This window comes from Loxodonta africana, chromosome 8, assembly GCF_030014295.1.
Source record: "Loxodonta africana isolate mLoxAfr1 chromosome 8, mLoxAfr1.hap2, whole genome shotgun sequence".
NCBI classification, from domain to species: Eukaryota; Metazoa; Chordata; class Mammalia; order Proboscidea; family Elephantidae; genus Loxodonta; species Loxodonta africana.
Genome location: NC_087349.1, coordinates 4,329,789 through 4,349,538, shown reverse-complemented (window position 1 = coordinate 4,349,538; position 19,750 = coordinate 4,329,789). Strand labels below are relative to the sequence as shown.

Sequence of the window (19,750 nt, the reverse complement as noted above, 5' to 3'; positions counted from 1 at the left end):
AAAAGAAAGGATACTTGGCTTCTGTTGAGCGTAGTGTTCTGTATATGTCTATGAGGTCAAGATGGTTGATTGTGGCATTTAGATCTTCTGTGTCTTTATTGGGCTTCTTTCTGGATGTCCTGTCCTTCACTGAAAGTGGTGTGTTGAAGTCTTCTACTGTTATTGTGGAGCTGTCTATCTCACTTTTCAATGCTGTTAGAGTTTGTTTTATGTATTTTGGAGTGCTGTTGTTGGGTGAGTTAATATTTAATATGATAATGTTCATGTGGTGTATTGACCCTTTAATCACTATATAGTGTCCTTCCTATCCTTTGTGGTGGATTTTACTTTAAAGCCTATTTTGTCAGAAATTAATATTGCCACTCCTGTTGTTTTTTATTGTTGTGTGATTGGTATAAGTTTTTTTCCATCCTTTGAGTTTAGTTTGTTTATGTCTTTAAGTCTAAGGTGTGTCCCTTGTAGGCAGCATATAGATGGATTGTGTTTTTTTTATCCATTCTGCCACCCTCGGTTTCTTTATTGGTGCATTTAGTCCATTTACATTCAGTGTAATTATTTATAGGTATGAGTTTAGTGCTGTCGTTTTGATGTTTTTGTCTGTGTGTGTGTGTTGTTGACAGTTTCTTTGTTCTACTTAATTTTCTGTGCTGAGTCATTTTTCTTTATGAAGTTTCTTTTCATCTTTCTCATTGTTGTTGATTTTGTATTTGCTGAGTCCATTTTTCTTATTTTTTATTTTGATGTGTAGTACTGTTAGTCTCCTTTATGGTTACCTTAGTATCTACCCCTATTTTTCTAAATTTAAACCAACCTTTTATTTCTTTTTATGGCCTTGAAGTCCTTTCCATATGAAAGACCTAGGACTATATTTTTAAGTCCCCCTTTTTTGTTTTCATGTTGTCATCTTTCACATAATGACATCTCTGTTTCCCTGTTTTGAGCGTTTTAGCTTTGATTTATTTTTGTGATTTCCCTGTCTTGGTTGAATCTGGTTGCTCTGTCCCGTGTTCTAGTCTTGGGTTTTTATCTGATGTTATTGATTTTCTAACCAGAGGACTCCCTTTAGTATTTCTTGTAATTTTGGTTTGGTTTTTGCAAATTCCCAAAACTTCTGTTTATCTGGATGTGTCCTAATTTTGCCTTCATATTTGAGAGACAGTTTTGCTAGATACATGATTCTTGGCTGGCATTTTTTTTCCTTCAAGTCTTTATATATGTCATTCCACTGCTTTCTTGCCTGCATGGTTTCTGTTGAGTAGTCAGAACTTAGTCTTATTGACTCTCCTTTGTAGATGACTTTTCATTTATTCTTAGCCACTCTTAAAATTCTCTCTTTATCTTTGGTTTTGGTAAGTCTTTGTTCCACAAGAAGGAAGGGTCTGGATGGATTGCACAATGCCTGCTATTCCCCTCCCCCACCAGCACCACGTAGAGAGGTGTTTCCAGTTCTCCTCACTCTTTTATTTCAGAGCCTGGAGGAAAAACCTGCAAGAGCATGGGACCTCCCTATGGCTCCAACCCCCAGGAATCTCACACTTTTACTAAAAAAAAAAAAAACAGCCTAACAAATCCAGCACAGCTCAGTCAACACTTCTAGTTCAATGTTCCTGCTGACTAAGTGGTGTCAGGCAGTAACTCATTTGCCGGGTAAGCAAATGCTGGCTCCTGTGTTTCCCTGAATGTGCTGTCTGTCTTCAGGATGGCTGTTTATCCTGTGACCTCAGACCTCTAATGGATTGCTGAAAAGTCATTAATTTGCTGCCTGTTCAGCTTTTGTCTGTGGAAAAGATGAGAGTGTTTCTTTTTGGCTCACGACATATCTAAGCAGAAACTTTTTACTTTTAATCAATCTATGTGTTTTTATTTAAAGTGTGTTTCTTGTAGACACCATATAGTTTGTTCTTCCGTTTTTAATCAATCACATAATCTGTTCCCTTTCATCAGAATGTTTATACCTTTTACATTTAATGTAATTGTTGGTATGGTGGAATTAAGTCTAGCATTATGCTATTTTCTTTCTAGGTGTCCCTTTTCCCTTTTCTTCTTTAGCTACATCTCAAATATAAGCAGAATCTTCACAATTACTTTCTTAACTACACTGTCATTAATGCCTCATCTTAACAGTATCTACTGCTTACACATCTGTTTTGGGATTTTCTCATTACACCTCACCAGATCACAAGGAAGACCAATGATGTATTCATAGTCATTAATTCAACAAATATTTATTTAGTTGTAAGATTCTAAGGACACAATGATGTTTAAGACAAGTAAATAGAAAATCCCAGTCAATATGAAGCACTGTAATTGAGGAATTACTAGCTACTACTAGAACTAGAACTATCTAGAACCTGAGGAGAACAACACCTAACAAAGACATGGTGAGTCAGACGTGACTCTCTAGATAAAAATACATATAAAGTAATACCTGAGTAGTAATTACTCAGATGAAGAGAGAAAAAATAAATAAATTTCCCAGTGAGATCTAAAAGCATTGTTAATGAGTGGACGTGAGTAAAAATATGGCTTTTTCTGGAAACTTAAAGAAATGAAATATTGCTGACCTAAAGCACATTTGCAAGAGGAGAGGAGCAAAGGGTCACAAAAGATGGGATAATTTGTAACCATGGGCACCTTGTGAAAACTCTTTATAGCCAAGTTAAGAAGTTTGGGTTTTAGCAACAAAGACAGTTCTTTTGAACTTGGCAACAGCAATATCTGAGCCTGTTTCTTCTTGACAGGAGTTTCTCTTCCTTATTCCTTACCCTGTTTCTGTCATGGTTCCCCGGTGGTTTTTAGTTCAGGGGGAGGAATGCTTTAATCGAGAAAGCAGAATAGAGTACACCCAGCTGAAGAAAGAGTAGGTGGGCAAGCATGGACTATGTAACATTTCTAAGCAACACCCAGTGTGCCTGGAGGATTGAATGAATGGTGAGAATGCTGTAAGACAAAACTGGTAAAAAGAGTTTGAAGACAGACCACAAAGCAACTTTTCTACCACAGTGCAATGTTGAACCTTGTTCCTATGCAAATCAAGGCTTGGGAGTAGGTGTTACAGAGCCAATAAAAAGATTCAATCATAACTGAAGAATGGGAATTCAACATCCAATTTGTGGATGAGAACAAGAAGGAAATTACGTGATATTCCCAAGATTATGCAGATGGCTAGTGGTAGAGCCAAGTGTGTGACTCCACTCCTGTATTTTTACATTTTCTATAGCAATCTAGATAATGCTTTGTGTACAGTAAGTGAAATAAAAACCCCAAACCAAACCCACTGCACTGATTCCAACTCATAGTGACCCTATAGGACAGAGTAGAACTGCCCCTAGGGTTTCCAAGGAGTGCCTGGTGGATTTGAACTGCTGACCTTTAGATTAGCAGCCAAGCTCTTAACCACTGTACCACCAGGGCCCCAAGTGAAATAAGTGCTCCATAAATGCTTAAGAAAACTTGGAGTTCCTATTACTTATTCAAAACACTCCCTTTATTGTGTTTATCATACGTTCACATTACAAACTAAATTCCATATGATTCACATCTCTAGAAATTCCTTTGTTTATTTAATCATCCCAACAATCGCAAATATTAGATTTTTCATTAAAAAAAAATGCATTTCTTAGTCATTTCCATGACTTATCTAAGACATTTGGGAGTTCCCCACATTGATGCAGTTAATATTTCTTGGTGTTCATTATTAACATCTGAAAGGCATAAGGGTTGAATTTTAAGATGCGGAATTCTCATCTGATGATTAAAGAAAACAGGCCAAAGCTTACTTCACGCAGCCAGGAATACTGAAAACCTATAAAGAGTAGTCAACTTTCAAGTACCAAGTCATGAAGTATTGTGAACAGTGTTTTAGGAAGGATAGACAGGAAAGCATACATTTAAAAAATCCTAGTAATCACATTTTTAAAAAAAATTATCTATATCGACAAATCCTAAGTCTCATTTTAGCTACTTCAAGTAGCTTCTTGATTTGTTGGAAAGGTCATTTGCATACAGGAAAATAATAGCACAAGGCAAAATGTTATGGATTTTGTTGACTAGAGATTCTCAAACAGTGGTACTGTTAAGGGATGATACGAATAATAGATATTAGAAAAGAGAGACGAGAGACATAATGGAAAAGAGAGCTTTGCACTGGTGAAGGAAGGGAAGGAGGAGGAGGTGAAACTTGAGCTGGGCCGTGGATGATGGTTTGCATTTAGGCGACAAGAAGGAAGAGTGCCTCATTCCAAATGCAGAGAGTGAGTGATTGAAGGCACCAGGCAAAGAAACTACTGCCCCTGTACATTATGACAGGAACGACAGCCTAACTGGAGTGGAGTGTTTGGGATAGTATTGAGGATGTAAATATGGAGATACGTAATGGGGAAAGAGAAAACACTAAATGACTAAATGGGGAATTTGAAATTAAAAGAAAAAGGAATGCACAAATATTAGAAAATCTGCAGCTTCATTATATTTATGTTTTTTATATTAAAAATATGTATAGAGAACATGGTTAAATCTACTTAAAGATTTGATCACACACACAGACACATATGCACACACAATTCAAAAAAAGAAAAAACATACAAACAAAAATTCCATGATATAGTGTGCGGGGGTGGTAAGGAGCTTGGCTAACTTAAAGAATAGAAAAAAAAAAAAGAAAGAAAGAAATTAACAATGAAATAATCAAATGAGAATAACTGAAGCCTATTTATATTGTTCGTGAAAATATTAACTTTTTGTTGTATTAGTAGGCTGGACAACTAATGTAGTAATTCAGAAATGGCGTGGTGTGGATCTGAATGAGGATTTTGGGAATGGTGATTCAGAAGTTGGGATAGATACAAAAATCATTTTTAACTTTGTGCTTGATTTGCATTATGACTAATCAATTATTTATATTTTTTCTCAATTTATTAATTGGCAGAATATGTATAATAATGACAGCATGGTTCAACTTTAATATACAATATTCCAATGCTTTTATGTACTGAAATCTGTTAGAAGATTGTAAAACTGAAACATAAATGACAATGCTTATTTATTAGTGCTGTTACAGCTATTGTTTTAAATACTGCAAAAACTTACCTTTAATGAATACTAAGAAACAGCGTTTCCAGCTGCATTGCCAATAGGCAATTCCATCTGTAGTTAAACATACTTGATCTGGCTGTCAATTCAAAGTTTCTTCTATCCGTTCTAGCTTCTCTAAAGATTTCTCACTATCTATTTCAGTATGTACTTAATAGCAGCTCAATTAAGATATAGCTTGGTACTTAGAAGATATGTGTTAAGCTACAGTTTTGTTTTACAACAAATGTAGAGCTAGGTTCTGTTGAAACCAAAACCAAACCTATTGCCTCCGACTCATAGCAACCCTACAGCACAGAGTAGAACCGCCCCATAGGGTTTCCAAGAAGCAGGGGATGGCTTCAAACTACTAACCTTTTGTGTAGCAGCTGTAGCTCTTAACCACTGCACCACCAGGGGTCCAAGTTCTGTTGAATATGCAAAAAAAGTCCTAATCTCATAGTGAAACGTATTATAAAATAGCACAAAAGGCGTAAGGCTATGTGGATGACTAAGAATGCTGATCTCTAAGTACCCTGTTAGCCTAAACTGCTTCACAGTGGGGTTATTATCATCCAGGTGGAAGGAGTACATCCAAGGTACAACGAAACAAGGTACTGCTTATGCTTTTGAGGCCACTCTAACCCAGCGTTGATCAACATTATCCACGTTCTGTCAAAATACTTATTTTAAGATCAAGAATAGTTCCAGTTTATGGTAATGAGAGATGAGGTTACTTAGATCGACGTTTCCACTAAAAACAATAAAAATTGCTACAAGAATTACGTTAAAGAAATCATTTTATAAAGCAGTAAAACATTGTAAAGACAGTGGAGAACTCCCAGGCCCAACATTTAAATAAAAACGTGTTAGCAGAAAGAAAAGCACCAGAGCTTTGGGAGCATTTGCTGATAGTGTTCTCTTGGGCTTTGATCTGACAGCGTTACCCACAAGAGGGGCCGGAATTAAGGCCCAGCAGCGGGTCAAGGTCCATAGTCCTATAGGATTCGCTTCCCCGGGAAGTTGGGACCTCCAAGGTCCATAGTCCTGTAGGATTCGCTTCCCTGGAAAGTTGGGACCTCCAAGGTCCATAGTCTTTGGTAAACTAGATCTAATTTGTGGTAGAATAACAACTTTCACCAAAGCTTTCTGCAACGAGGAGATTTTTGTTGTGATGCATCAGAAAACAGAAATGGGAAATTGGCTACAAGCACTCAGGCTATAAACAGACCAAAATTCAAAGAAGTGGAATCTGTAAGTGCTTTTTATACAGTTTTGACAGGTGCTGATTCATTATGAGTAAGGGTCTTTCAACATGCCCTTTACAGTCAATGGAACACCCACTTATGAGTAATTACTTACACACTGTGATTGGTTAAAGACAAAGCATTAGGATCATAATTGGATGATCTCTTCCTGTTTTTCTTTTCTAACAATTTGGTCTCTTGGCTTAGGGGTCCCAGGTCTGACATATGATTGTTTTTTATTTATTATGTGGGCTACAAGTGATATAGGGTAGATCTTTAACTCACTTCCTGGGTAAATTGTTATATGGTTTTGGTACAAGGGTCCACTGTCCATTGAACCGGTTAGAACACTCTGTCCTAGCCCTTTGGTGTAGTTTCTTATTGTTTTAAGCTTTTTGGATTCTGACAAACAAGTTGGCCTTTGTTGCGATGGCCTGCTGTGGTTATGAAAAAAAAAGAAAAGTTGCGATCTAGTCGATTCCGACTCATAGTGACCATAGTGACAGAGTAAAACTGCCCCATTGGGTTTCCAAGGAGAGGCTGGTGGATTCAAACTACCAACCTTTTGGTTAGCAGCCGAGCTCTTAACCACTGTGCCATCGGGGATATGTTAACCTTTATCAAATCCCACTCCATTCTCACCACGTTCCAAATCCCTGGGGTCTTCAGAGAATGCTGCCATGGCTCTGAGCAGAGAAGGAGAACAAAATGGGAAGGGCAAAATGATGGTTTACGGTCAAGTGATTGCCCTGGCATGGATTTGCTCTCTAGGTGTGCCTATTCTGGGACGATTGTCTTAGTTACCTAGTACTACTGTAACAGACATATCACAGCGAGTGGCTTTAAAGAACAGAAGTTTATTTTCTCACAGTTCTGGAGGCTAGAAGTGGATTCCTTCCTTGTCAGTAGCTCTGGGTGTTTCTTGGTTCCTAGGTTTATACACAGGTCCTCCCACTGCATCTGTCTTCCCCATGTATGTGTTCACTCCTGTGTCTAATCTGCTCTTTATAACTCAGCAGTGATTAGGTTTGGGGCCCATCTTGCTCAAGTATGGTATAATTAATGAAACAAAGAAAGCCTTTTTCTGAACAGGGTCACATCCACAGGTATAAGGGTTAGGATACAATGCAATCCATAACAGTTACCAATGGACCCCAAGCTAAGAGTTTTGTTTGAGGGCATCTCAGACATCCTGTGCTTCTGAAAGAGGCTCGTGCATCTGAATCCTTAGGGAATGCTCACAAACGACTTTTCAAGTGCAATGACTTTTGATTAATCAAAGAGAAATAGCTACACGCGGAAACAAGGCAATAAGTAGGAACTAAGAAAACTCAGTGACTTACAGACCTCAAAATACATTTTAAAATAACTACACTTACTCAGATTAAAGTTATAAAGATCAAACATCATAACACCTGCATGGAATACAGTTTTATAAATGTGGAATTGTAGGCTTGGAAAATAAGCAGATTTTTTTTTTAAATGAACATCAGAATAACCCAAATTAAAAACTTAACGGCTGCATTTGGCAACAGAATGAAAACAACATAAGAACTAATTGAAAAACTGAAAGAAAAAAAAAAATTCCAGATGTCGCACTGAGAGACAAAGGTGGAAGATTCGGAAGCGAGGGAGAATAAATAGCACTCAAAATTTGTTCCCTAGACCAGCAACAGGAGCATCACTGAGCCCTTGCTAAATTGCAGATTCCTGCTTGTCAACTTTGACCTAAAGGGATGTGAAGAGAGAGGACACATCAGGAGATAAAAGGTGCTTTCCCTGTGGTTCTTGCCTCCCCACACCTCTACCTTCTCCGTGAGAAGAATGTGCTTGAGGCAGTAGGTCTCAAATTGTGGTCCCTGGACCAGTCAGCCAATGAAAAGGAGGGAAACCATTCATGACGTGGCTTGGCACAATAGCTACAGCAATGGTTTCAAACACAGGATAACGGTGCAGGACCTGCAGCCTTTTGTGCTGTTGCATGGAAGGTGGTTATAAGTTGGAACGGACTTGATGGCAACTAACAGCAAAAATAAGCACATTTCCCTACCACCCATCTGTCAGTCTGTCGTACTGTGGTGGCTGCATGTTACTGTGATGCTGGAAGCTGTGCCCCCGCTATTTCAAACACCAGCAGGGTTACTGAGGGTGGACAGATGTCAGTGGAGCTTCCAGACTAAGACATACGAGGAAGAAAGGCCTGAAGATTTACCGCTTGAAAACCAGCCGATGAAAATCCTGTGGATCACGACAGAATGTTGTCAGATACAGGCTGGAAGGTGAGCCCAAACGTACCAACGATCAGATGGATCAGAGCCGGGCAACATTTCATTCTCTCACGCCTAATGTTGCCATGAGTGAGTGCCTGCTCCAGGCCAACTAACAACAGTACCACCAGCAGCAGCAGCAAACGCAAATTCTCGGGCCCCTCCGGGTCTACTTACTCAGGAAGTCTGGGGGAGCCTCTGCAGATGGTGTCCTCCATCCCTATGAGACCATCACCAGGAAATAAATAGCTATGACTCACACGCTCCAATCTATGCCATAAAAAGCCAGAATTTGGAAGTACAGTGAAAAGGGATGTATTGGGTAAATATTAGTTAAAAAGAAACACAAAAACCTGGTGTAGCTATATTAATATCAGACAAAAATAGATTTTAAGTTATAATCTAGAGATAACTAGTACCACTTCAGAGTGATAAAAGTTGAATTCAGATGGAACATGTCAAAGTTGTAAATATGTTTACTTGGATAACATAGTCTCAAGTATAGAAGAATCAAGGCATGGGGGTCCTGCTAGGAGACAGATATGATATTTCTACACAGTTATGAAACATGACACACAATTTATCATCCGTCCATTTACTCATTCGTCAATCATCTCCCAACATTGTGTGCCAGGCATCATCCTAAGTGCTAGAGACATCAAGGTGAACACAACATGATTTCCATCAGTAAGGGGTTCATTGTTAATGTCGTTTGTTTTAAAAAAATTTTGCCTTTGGACAATATATGCACACATGTATATATTAGGCAGTAATCTGACTTTCAAAATTTGAATATACATATTTTAAAAGTCAGATTACCACCTATTTCAACCCCCCAGAATCTCCGACATTCCAAGAGAAAATAGTGGGCACACTTGAGTAGTTTCAGTGTCCTGGGGGCAGGGACATGTTCTCACCTGCGCAGGTAAGGGTCCCGGAATTTGGAGATGAAGGTCCCGAAATGAGGATGAGGTGGAAGACGAGGATCAGTTCCCTCAGGGGACTCGCTCCACCTCTGTGACTGTGGAGGGGTCACCTTTTCCTTAGAGCTGGTTTTTGTCCTAATCCGGGAGAAAGTCCTGACAGGAGAATAAACAGTACTTATTTATTTATTTACTTCTTTGCTTCTGGCCTGGGGGTGTCTCTCCAGTTCTACTTTGCAGACTAGGGGTGCAGTGTCACACCCCAAAAAACCGAAATACAAGGAACAATAGACCTATGCAGCTGGACCTGCTGCTTTTCCCGGAGGAGAAATTCTAGCAACAGTGGGTCCCGGCAAGCACAGCTCCAGAGGGCCTATAACCCGGCCTCAGGTGCTTCCTGTCTAGTTTCTGTGTGTGGGTGTGCATGCACACACCTGTGTGTATTCCTGCCTAGTTCCCCTGCATATGTGTGCTCAAATAGACAATATACTCAAAAGTGGTTCAAAAATAAGGACATGAAAAAATAAAAGATGTTTGCTGTTCTCATCCACCCTTTTCCAGACCTCGAAAGTGAGCCTGGTTATTTGCTTCTTTTCTGCAAATATAAGCAAATACAGATGCATGCTATGGCTCTCCCCTTTCGTTACACAGCAGGTAGCATGCTTTATACATAGTTCTTTATTTGTTTTCTTCTTCCCTATGCATATAAAGACCTTTCCACAGTAGTACCTAGATTTCTCATTCTTTTCACAGCTTCTTAGTATTTCTTTGTGTTAATGTACTATTATTTGATTAACTTAACACCTATTGATGGAACCTTGTTCCCAATATTTCACTATTATGAACTATTTTTCAATTAAGCAGCCCTAGTGGTGCAGTGGTCAAGAGCTCAGCTGCTAATCAAAAAGGCCGGCAGTTGGAATCTACCAACTGCTCCTTGGAAACCTTGTGGGAGCAATTGTATTCTGTCCTATCAGGTCAATATCTACTTAGCAATGGCTTTTTTTTTTTTTTTAACTTCTCTAATAAACCTCCTAACTGTAAGTACAGTTCCTGAGTTCTGTGAGATGTTACAGTAAATTAGGGAACCCAAAGATGGGAGGGAGAGAACTGAGGGGAGGGGGAATAGTCGATGCTAGAGATGGTGGAGTGGTACCAAAAAAGACCAAACCCATCACCATCGAGCTGATTCCGACTCATAGTGAGCCTACAGGACAGAGTAGAACTGCCCCATAGGGTTTCCACGGAGCGGCTGGTGGATTTGAACTGCTGACTTTTTGGCTACCAGCCGAGCTCTTAACCACTACAACATCAGGGTTTCAAAAACTGGGCATTTGGGACATTTCTAACCTCTGGCTCATAGGAATCAGCTTTGTGCTGATCCTTATAAAAGAAATTATTCCTTTAATTTGCAAGTGTCTCAAAGGTCAGGCAGAAAGGGCTTTTCTTTTCTGTGGAGGGGTGAGCAAGGCTAGATGGAGCCAGGATGGGAGGGTGTGATCAGGAGGTTGAGATTTTTCCGTAAGGGCACAGGTCATCCCACCCTCAGGTTGAGGGTGGGTCAAAGTTCAAAGGTATAGAGAGAAGTGAGCAGGGATTTTGTTCAGGCTGGTCAGTGAACCCAAACAGTCCAGCTGGCCATTTTTGAGGAAAGAATGGGCATTTAGAAGGTTTCTGTCTGACCCTGTCATAGGCGAGCAAGGGGGCACCTGAGAGTCTTAGCCAGGTCAGATGAGGAGGGGGTCCTGTGCAGTGAGCCCTTTCCCAGAGCACAGAAACCATCGCTGTTTTCCAGGAGCACAGAGCTCAGGTAAAGTTTCCTATTGTCAGAGGCCTGACAAATAAATGCATTTATCGTGACTGACCTTGCCCAGTGCCATCCACAGACGTTTTTACAGTATTGTGTGTCTACACAAGGTTTGGGTGCTTGTCTCCCCTTGACCTTGAAGAATGCACTGTTAACTTTTTTATTTCTGCCAGTATGATAGTTGAAAAATGTTAAATCAGGGCAGATTTTATTTCCATTTATTTTCTTACGAAGTTAAGGATGATATTTAAGAATATATTTTATGGGCCAATTATATTTCTTTTTCTGTGAACTGACTTACCATGTTCTTTGCCCATTTTAAAAAAAAGTAGGCTGTTGGTCTCTTATTTTGAATATCTAGGAGCTTTTTATGTACTGTGTAGTTAAATTTTAGTAAATTTTTTTTTATGGAATTTAGGCTTTATGTCTGAGTTAAAAAAGTTCTTCCTCACTCCCAGTTTATAAATGTTTTCTCCAATGTACTCTTATAAATTTAATTTTTTAAAATTTTAAACTCCTTGTTCCACTTGAAGTTTATCTTCATGTAAGGTGAGACACATAGAAACTACTTGTTTCCCCCCCAGATGGCTACCCAGTTATCTCATGTAAGGTGAGACACATAGAAACTACTTGTTTCCCCCCCAGACGGTTACCCAGTTATCTCATGTAAGGTGAGACACATAGAAACTACTTGTTTTCCCACCAGGTGGCTACCCAGTTATCTCATGTAAGATGAGACACATAGAAACTACTTGTTCCCCCCCCATGGCTACCCAGTTGTCTCATGTGAGGTGAGACACATAGAAACTACTTGTTTCCCCCCTAAATGGCTACCCAGTTATCTCATGTAAGGTGAGACGCATAGAAATTACTTGTTCTCGCCTCCCAAATGGCTACCCAATTATCTCATGTAAGGTGAGACACATAGAAACTACTTTTTACCGCCCCCCCCAGACGGCAACCCAGTTACCTCAACTCTTTTTAATGATCAGCCCATCTTTATCCAACTGATCTGAGGTCCCACCTTTATTGTATATTAAATTCTCGTACATATTCGGGTCTATTTCTGGAATTTTTATTCTGTTCCATTTGTTAACTAGGAACAGGCCAGTGTTTCACCTTTTAAATTTCTGACACTTTATAATGTGTTTTAATATCTGATGTCCCCCTCCTTTTCCTTTAAAAAATATTAATGGCTAATTTTACTTTCTTATTTTCCCAGATGAAGTTTTTAGTTGCTACTATCAGTAACTTTTTCTCCCATCATATCTTCTGTCTGATTTATTTTTTGGATATGTAGAAATCAAGGCTATTGAGTTCTACATATTAATTTAATTATTTAATTTCTTACTGTATTCTTTTATTTTTAGCAATCTTTTTTTTTGGTATATTTATATGTTTGCCAGGTTAGAGCCATATCTTCTGAGATTAGAAAGTCTAATTTCTTTCTTATGTCTAACTATAGAAGCCCTGGTGGCACAGTGGTGAAGAGCTCATCTGTTAACCAAAAGGCCAGCAGTTTGAATCCACCAGCCGCTCCTTGGAAAATCTAAGGGCAGTTCTACCCTGTCTTATAGGGTCGCTATGAGTCAGAATTGACTCAATGGCAATGGGTTTTTTTGTCTTATTTTAGCTCATACCTACCGTACAGTATTAAACAGTATAGATGATAATGGACATTCTCGACATTTTTTTCATGTCTTTGTTGGAAATGCCCCTAGAATTTCTTGTGTGCACATGTGTGTATATGGTTATATTTTTACATATTAGCAAAAGTAAATATATGAATGATTCTGAAGTGCTCATTTTTTTCTTATATCACTGAATAATTTCTATGAAGAATGGTGTTTAGTTTCGGCAGATGTTTTTTTCAGCACCCATGTATATGGTCGTATAATTTTCTTGTTAGCTCTATGAGTAAGGAGAATGATAACTGTACATTTTCTAATCTTGACTCATCATTGCAAACTGGGAATAAGCCCTGAATATTCATGATTGCATTCTTTTAACATCCTGCTGACTTTTGTTCAGTGGGCTTTTATTTAGAATATTTGCATCAATATTTATAACAATTTTGTGTCTTCTTTGTGTTGGGGAGCCTGCTTTCATCACCTCCTGTTCACTCTGTTTATGAAGGAAGGACTCCACCATAGGATTATAGGGATGGGAGAGACCCCACCGTAGGGTGAGGAGAATGGCCAGGTACACAGCCCCTGACACTGGATGGCATCTGATTGATCACAGATACAATTATTTGTCACAGCCCATGGGAGGAGGACACTGCACACCATGCAGGGCCACCCACAGATTGTGCTCAGAAACAGAGAGAGCCAGCCCGGCTGTGGGAGGCAGACTTTGTAGTAGCAAGAGGATGGGGTGACTCTTGTCTCCTGCGAGAGGATGTGATTGGCTTGTTTGAATAATTCTGCAGGCTGGCAGGGAACCAGAGCCCGCTACTCAGGGATAAGCAGAGACTGTGCCTGGTCTCCATGATAAGGAGGGTCTCTTGGCAAGGGAACCTTGTCCATGGGAGCAGAACGGGGAGGGGGAATTACAATGAGGCTATTCGAGGCCCTCCTGGTTTTACTAAATGTCAAAGCAGCAGGTCCTGTTGGGTCTTAACTTTACACCTTACACAACACAGTCGTGCCTAACACTTTAATAATTATAAAACAACAACAACCAATACACATACACTGGCTTAAAAAATAATTAAAAACTTGAATTATCAGTAAGGGTACATATCTGGAACACACTGATGCTATTTTATGGTAAAACTTATTATCCTGGGGGGTAAGCAAAGGGAGGTCCAGAGGTTACTCTGGAATGGGAGGAAGAAACCGAGTAGGAGATTTGAGATTTATAGCCTGGAGGATGGAAACAGAGGAGAGAAGGGTATATAGCCTAATGAATCTGTGATTCCTGGGCTTTAGGAAAATTTCTGGTGGCATTTATGGGATAAATTTGTAATACCTTAGGTGGTAGCAGAGTTTTAAAATCCACCTCGTTCCCGGGCCTCCATGTGTGCCCCTTCCTCCACTGTGTCTGACGTTTTCTCTGTCAGCTGGCTCAGCAAACGTGCCCTAGTTACACAGAAACCAAGGGTGGTGGGGCGCAGCCCCCTGCCTGGGCCTACAGTGGTGGGAGGAGCACCTGACAGAGAATTTGGGCAAGAGCAACCCTCAAGTGATGCCCAAGACTGACAGTCACAGCTGGAGTCAGGAGTAAGGATGTGAACTTGCTCATCTCACTGCCCTGTCTGTCAGTCTGTCGTCCTGTGGTGGCTTGTGTGTTGCTGTGATGCTGGAAGCTGTGCCATTGATATTTCACATACCAGCAAGGTCACCCATGGTGGACAGGTTTCAGCAGTGCTTCCAGACCATGACAGACTAGGAAGAAAGGCCTGGAGATCCACTTCTGAAAATTAGCCAATAAAAACCCAATGGAGCAAAACAGAAGATTGCCTGATATAGTGCTGGGAGATGCGCCCTGGTTGAAATGCACTCAAAACACACAGTGGGTACCATGATGGAGTCGAGTATACCAAGGAGCATGAAGATGGCACAGGACCAGGCAACATTCTGTTCTATTGTACATGGGGTCACCGTGAGTGGAAGCCAACAGGACAGCAGCTAACAGCAACAGTTTCCCTCACCCTGAAATAGGAGAGGGTGGTGACAGTGCAAGGTGAACAGACCCCTGTGTAGTCATATGATAATCAAGTCTTCTTTTGCATGGCATTTACAGTGTGAATGCCACATTCATATGCATGATTCCACTTCAACTTAAAGGAATTTGTGATAAAGGTAAAACAAGCCATGTTGTTATTTTCTAGATAAATAGCATCCTCTTGTGAGAGGTATTTTTCTCATCTGAGGTCACCCAGCTAGTAAGAGGTGGACTCAGGCTTCAGCCTATGTCTCCTGAGTCTAATCCCCTTTATTTTTCATAATGAAGCTGACATGTATGAGCCATATGCCACTAGATAACACTTCGGGGATCACCTTCACCTCTGCCCTCAGCAGGATGTGTTGGGAGTACTTTCTGTCCCTGAATTGACACGATTCTTTCAGCCCTGAGTGGAGACAGAGCAGTGCCATCTCCACACCTGAATTCAGAGTGGACTTTACGCACAAATAAAAAGTGAATTCCTGATTTACTAAAACTCTAGTTACTCTTTTTTTTTTTTAATTGTACTTAAATGAAAGTTTACAGAACAAGCTAGCTCCTCATTAAACATCTAGTACACAACTACTGTTTTACGACATTGGTTAACAACTCCACTACATGTCAACACTCTTCCCTCTCGACCTTGGGTTTCCTAATACAGCTTTCCTGTCCTGTCCTGCCTCCTAGTCCTTGTCCCTGGGCTGGCGTGCCCCTTTAGTCTCATTTTGTAAAACTCTAGTTTCTCTGCATATTTAACGGCCCTCAAGGAATGTTCAACGGCACTGAAAACACGTGTGTGTGCTTCCTTGCTTTTGGAAATGATGACCCTGCTAAACGGTACTCAGTCAAGCGCTCTGATCACTGCCAGTTTGACAGGTATGGATCAAAAAAAAAAAAAAAAAAAAACTTCTTTTAGAGAAAGTAAGTTACTCAAAGATTCGGTAAGCTGAACTTTAAAATGTCCTCTTAGTGGTCTGTGGGCACAGCGCCATGCATGGATGACACCTGAGATTTTCCACTTGGCTGCTTGCAAAGATTAACGACCAACGTCGCAGGCCAGAAAGAAAAATCACACTGATTCTGGATAAATGCACAACACATCTTAGAGTTTTCCTAAATAGCACTTCAGACTTTTTTCCCTCCTTGCGTAGAGCTGCATTTGTAATCCTACCAATAAATGAGAGCGTATTCTAGACTCTCGAAGGGCGTTATCAAACATACAATATGCTGTCCTTAAGTTACATTTTGTTGCAGTAAGCCTTTTTGATTTTTAAACTAGGATCACCATCTTGCATTCTAAATGCTTGACTATCTACAAGAGAATGTATTTGACAAATACGCTCTTGACATGGTTGTTGTTCAGAAACAATTCCGAAGTGCAAGCTTTAAACTTTCTGATTGTGGAGAGATAAGCGTACCTGAAAGCTTTTCAGGCCTTTGAGAAGACTGTTATCCTCTGAAATCTACCAGCCTTTTTTAGTAGTGTGCTTTTATAAACTGAAGGTCCTGGTGCCGCAATGGTTAAGCGCTTGGCTGCTAACGAAAATGTCAGCAATTCAATTCCCCCAGCCACTCCACAGGAGAAAGACCTGGCGATATGCTTCGGTGACGGTTACACCCTTGCTTCGGTGATGGTTACACCCTTGGGAGCCCTATGGGGGAGGTCTATTTTGCCCTCTAGGGCCAGTATGAGTTGGAATTGACTTGATGGCAATGTTTTTTTTTTTTTTTAATCAATTATATAAGATTTTAAGCTTGGGTATGCAAATTATCTGTATGCAACCTTACCTTCAATTGCTAAAATGCTACAATTAAACATTTTCCTCCTGATTTGAAGCACTGGACTACAATGAGCATCACCTATATTGATTTTAATAAAAAACTGACAATGACATGGCCAGTCCAAACCACGTACCCTAATTCTGTCTGTGGCAACACACGTACCATGTGTAAGGTTTACAAAAATTAGAATCTACGTGAATATATTTAACTTTCTGTACACCACCAAACTAAACTATTGCATACTTTAGGCTAAAGAAAACCAGAGGGCTGAAATAATAGGGGAGGCCCCCACCTGCTATGCTAAGAAAACGGATCCCTGGTGGTGCAGTGGTTAAAGCACTCAGCTGCTAACTGAAAGGTTGGTGGTTTGAACCCTGCAGGTGCTTTGAGGGAGAAAGATGTGGCAGTCTGCTTCCATGAAGATTTATGTAGCCTTGGAAACTGTGGGTCAGTTCTACTCTATCCTATAGGGTCTTTATGAATCAGAATTGACTCAATGACAATGGATTTTTTTGGTTTATGCTAAGAAATGAAGATATTCTAAACTAGCATTTTGTATTTATTTTTCAATTAATTTTTCTTAGTAAGGTAACTCACCCCATCCAGTAAACTCTGTATTGTAGTTGGTTTATTTAAAAATCAACTTCAATTGTTGCTAAGTATAATGACCAATTTTTTTTATTGTGTTTTAAGTGAAAGTTTACAAACCAAGTCAGTCTCTCATACAAAAACTTATATACACCTTACTACGTACTCCTAGCTGCTCTCCGCCTAATAAGACAGCACACTTCTTCTCTCCATCCTGTATTCCCTGCATCCATTCAGCCAGCTCCTGTCCCTTTCTGCCTTCTCGTCTTGCCTCCAGGCAGGAGCTGCCTACATAGTCTTATGTGTCTACCTGAGCCAAGAAGCTCACTCCTCACCAGTATCATTTTCTGTTTTATAGTCCAGTCCAATCCCTGCTAAAGAGTTGGCTTCGGGAATGGTCCTAGTCTTGGGCTAACAGAAGGTCTGGGGACCATGATCTCTGGAGTCCTTCTACTTTCAGTCAGACCATTAAGTCTGGCCTTTTTATGAGAATTTGAGTTCTGCATCCCACTGTTCTCCTGCACTATCAGGGATTGTCTGCTGTGTTCCCTATCAGGACAGTCATTGGTGGTAGCCAGGTACCATCTACTTCTTCCAATGAATGATTTTTAAAACAAATAATACTGTTATAAAAACAAATATATTTGTTCAGTTTGATAAAGTGTTTCTTTTATTTTTAATGAGCAATTTAAAATATGCTGAGTTAATATATACAAATTAATAGTAAGCTTCTTAAAGTCAGGAACTGTCATTTTTTAAAAGTCCTTGAAATTCTTATAGAGCTTAGAAAGGCCTATTGCATTGGGTCCAATGAATGCTGTAGGATGAATGCACTGGTAGACACTAGGGTCAGCGTCGTATCTGTATTTGCTGAGAGGTAGAAATGACTTCCCCTTTGAAACACTCTTTGCTAGTGCTGCTCCATAAAACAACCAGCTGCTGTTGGGTTAATTCCAATTCATGGCGATGCTGTGTGTTGCAGATTAGAACTGCTATCCACAGGGTTTTCAATGCATGAGTTTTCAGAAGTAGATTGCCAGGCCTTTCCTGTGAGGTGTCTCTGGGTGGACTCAAGCCTCAAACCTTCTTACTAGCAGTTGATTATGTTAACCGTTTGCACCACCCAGAGAATCCCATACATTTATAACTGTATCTTTTTTCTTCCTTCCTTTCTTTCATTTAATTTGATAAATCTTTGTCTTTAATAAAAATTATTTCTTCTCTTAGTATTGATATTTGTGCTCAGAAAGAGCTAGTAAAAGTCTAACGTACAAAAGAATGCATCATTTAAGTGATTTGGGGATTGAATAACTATACATTGAAGGAACCAGAAATGCTGTAAGAGATGGATTTTGCTTATAAGGAAGTTTTAGCATACAGAGAGAGTACAGTTTTATCAAATTTAGAAAAATCCATTCAGTTAAATAAATATCTTTGACAAAGGAGAAGACACACATTCCATGTCATGGGTTTGGGAAGAAAAGTTTATTTTCCTCATATATTTTGAAGAATATTTTTAAAATCGAAATAGAATTTTGATTTCTTTTCTAAAGGGAAATATTTAGAACTCACTGAATTGAATGTTAAGTCTTCACAATTCTTGTGGTCCTTTCATTTAAAGAGATGCCAACTCTATTTCCTACTGGGTGGTCCACCCTGCCCCCTTCCTCTCCTCTACCAGCCCCTCAGCAGGTGGGGGCCTCTCCTCTCTGCACTCGCCCAAGACAGATCTGCCATTGGGTCTTATGCGTCCCACCTGCATCCCCAGTGACCAGGAATCAATCTTGCTTGGCCAGGAGGACCTCAGAGCCCCCGGAGCTGACTGACCCCACAGTCTGTCTCTGGTTTCACCCAAGTGTGGTCAGTTGCACAGTTCCCTAAGGATTTTCTGGTTCTGTGGAACCAGGTTCTTCTCAGCTCCAGAGCTGGTAATTCTTATTCTTGCCAACTTCTCTTCCACGAGCAGATTCCAACATTCCATTCCAGGGCCCCATTTCCAGCCATGGAACACTGCATGGAATCCTAATGTTCCGCTTTCTTCATAACGCTTTGAGCAGGATTGCTGATCAGAGACGCTTCCTACTGTGTTCCAACCTGAAGGTAAGACTTTTTGAATATGGATAACTGGACAACAGCCAGGATTTTCTTTTGGTGTATGAAACCCATGAAGGGAAGTCGGAAGCTCAGAGCACACTCAAGAGAGGGCTCCCATTGGCTTCCTCAGATCCCAGCTCCTCCTCTGGTGATTCCCACATTTGAGTTCCTGATCCCAGAGGGGAGCAGATGTGGTGGCTGACTTGTGACTGTGAGAAGAGAGTGAGCCAACTGCTGAGTGTGCGATGTGCTGAGAACGTCAATATTCAACACTTAAATAGAGAAGAAGAACCATCTAGGAAT

At 40.1% G+C, this 19,750-nt stretch overlaps 1 protein-coding gene across 2 annotated transcripts in view; it reads left to right on the top strand.

Annotated features, from left to right (window-relative positions):
- The window catches only part of LOC135232211 (uncharacterized), a 61,705-nt gene that overhangs the window by 21,833 nt on the left and 20,122 nt on the right, over positions 1 to 19,750 (top strand). The window contains exon 4 of one of the 2 annotated variants that reach the window (XR_010322560.1): positions 19,340 to 19,453. Coding sequence is in view for 1 of the 2 variants with exons in the window: in XM_064289592.1 (XP_064145662.1) it covers positions 19,320 to 19,453 (134 nt within the window). In the remaining variant the exon portion in view is untranslated. Of the gene's footprint in view, positions 1 to 19,319; positions 19,454 to 19,750 lie in introns of both variants that reach the window. The other variant, XM_064289592.1, reaches the window with a different exon arrangement.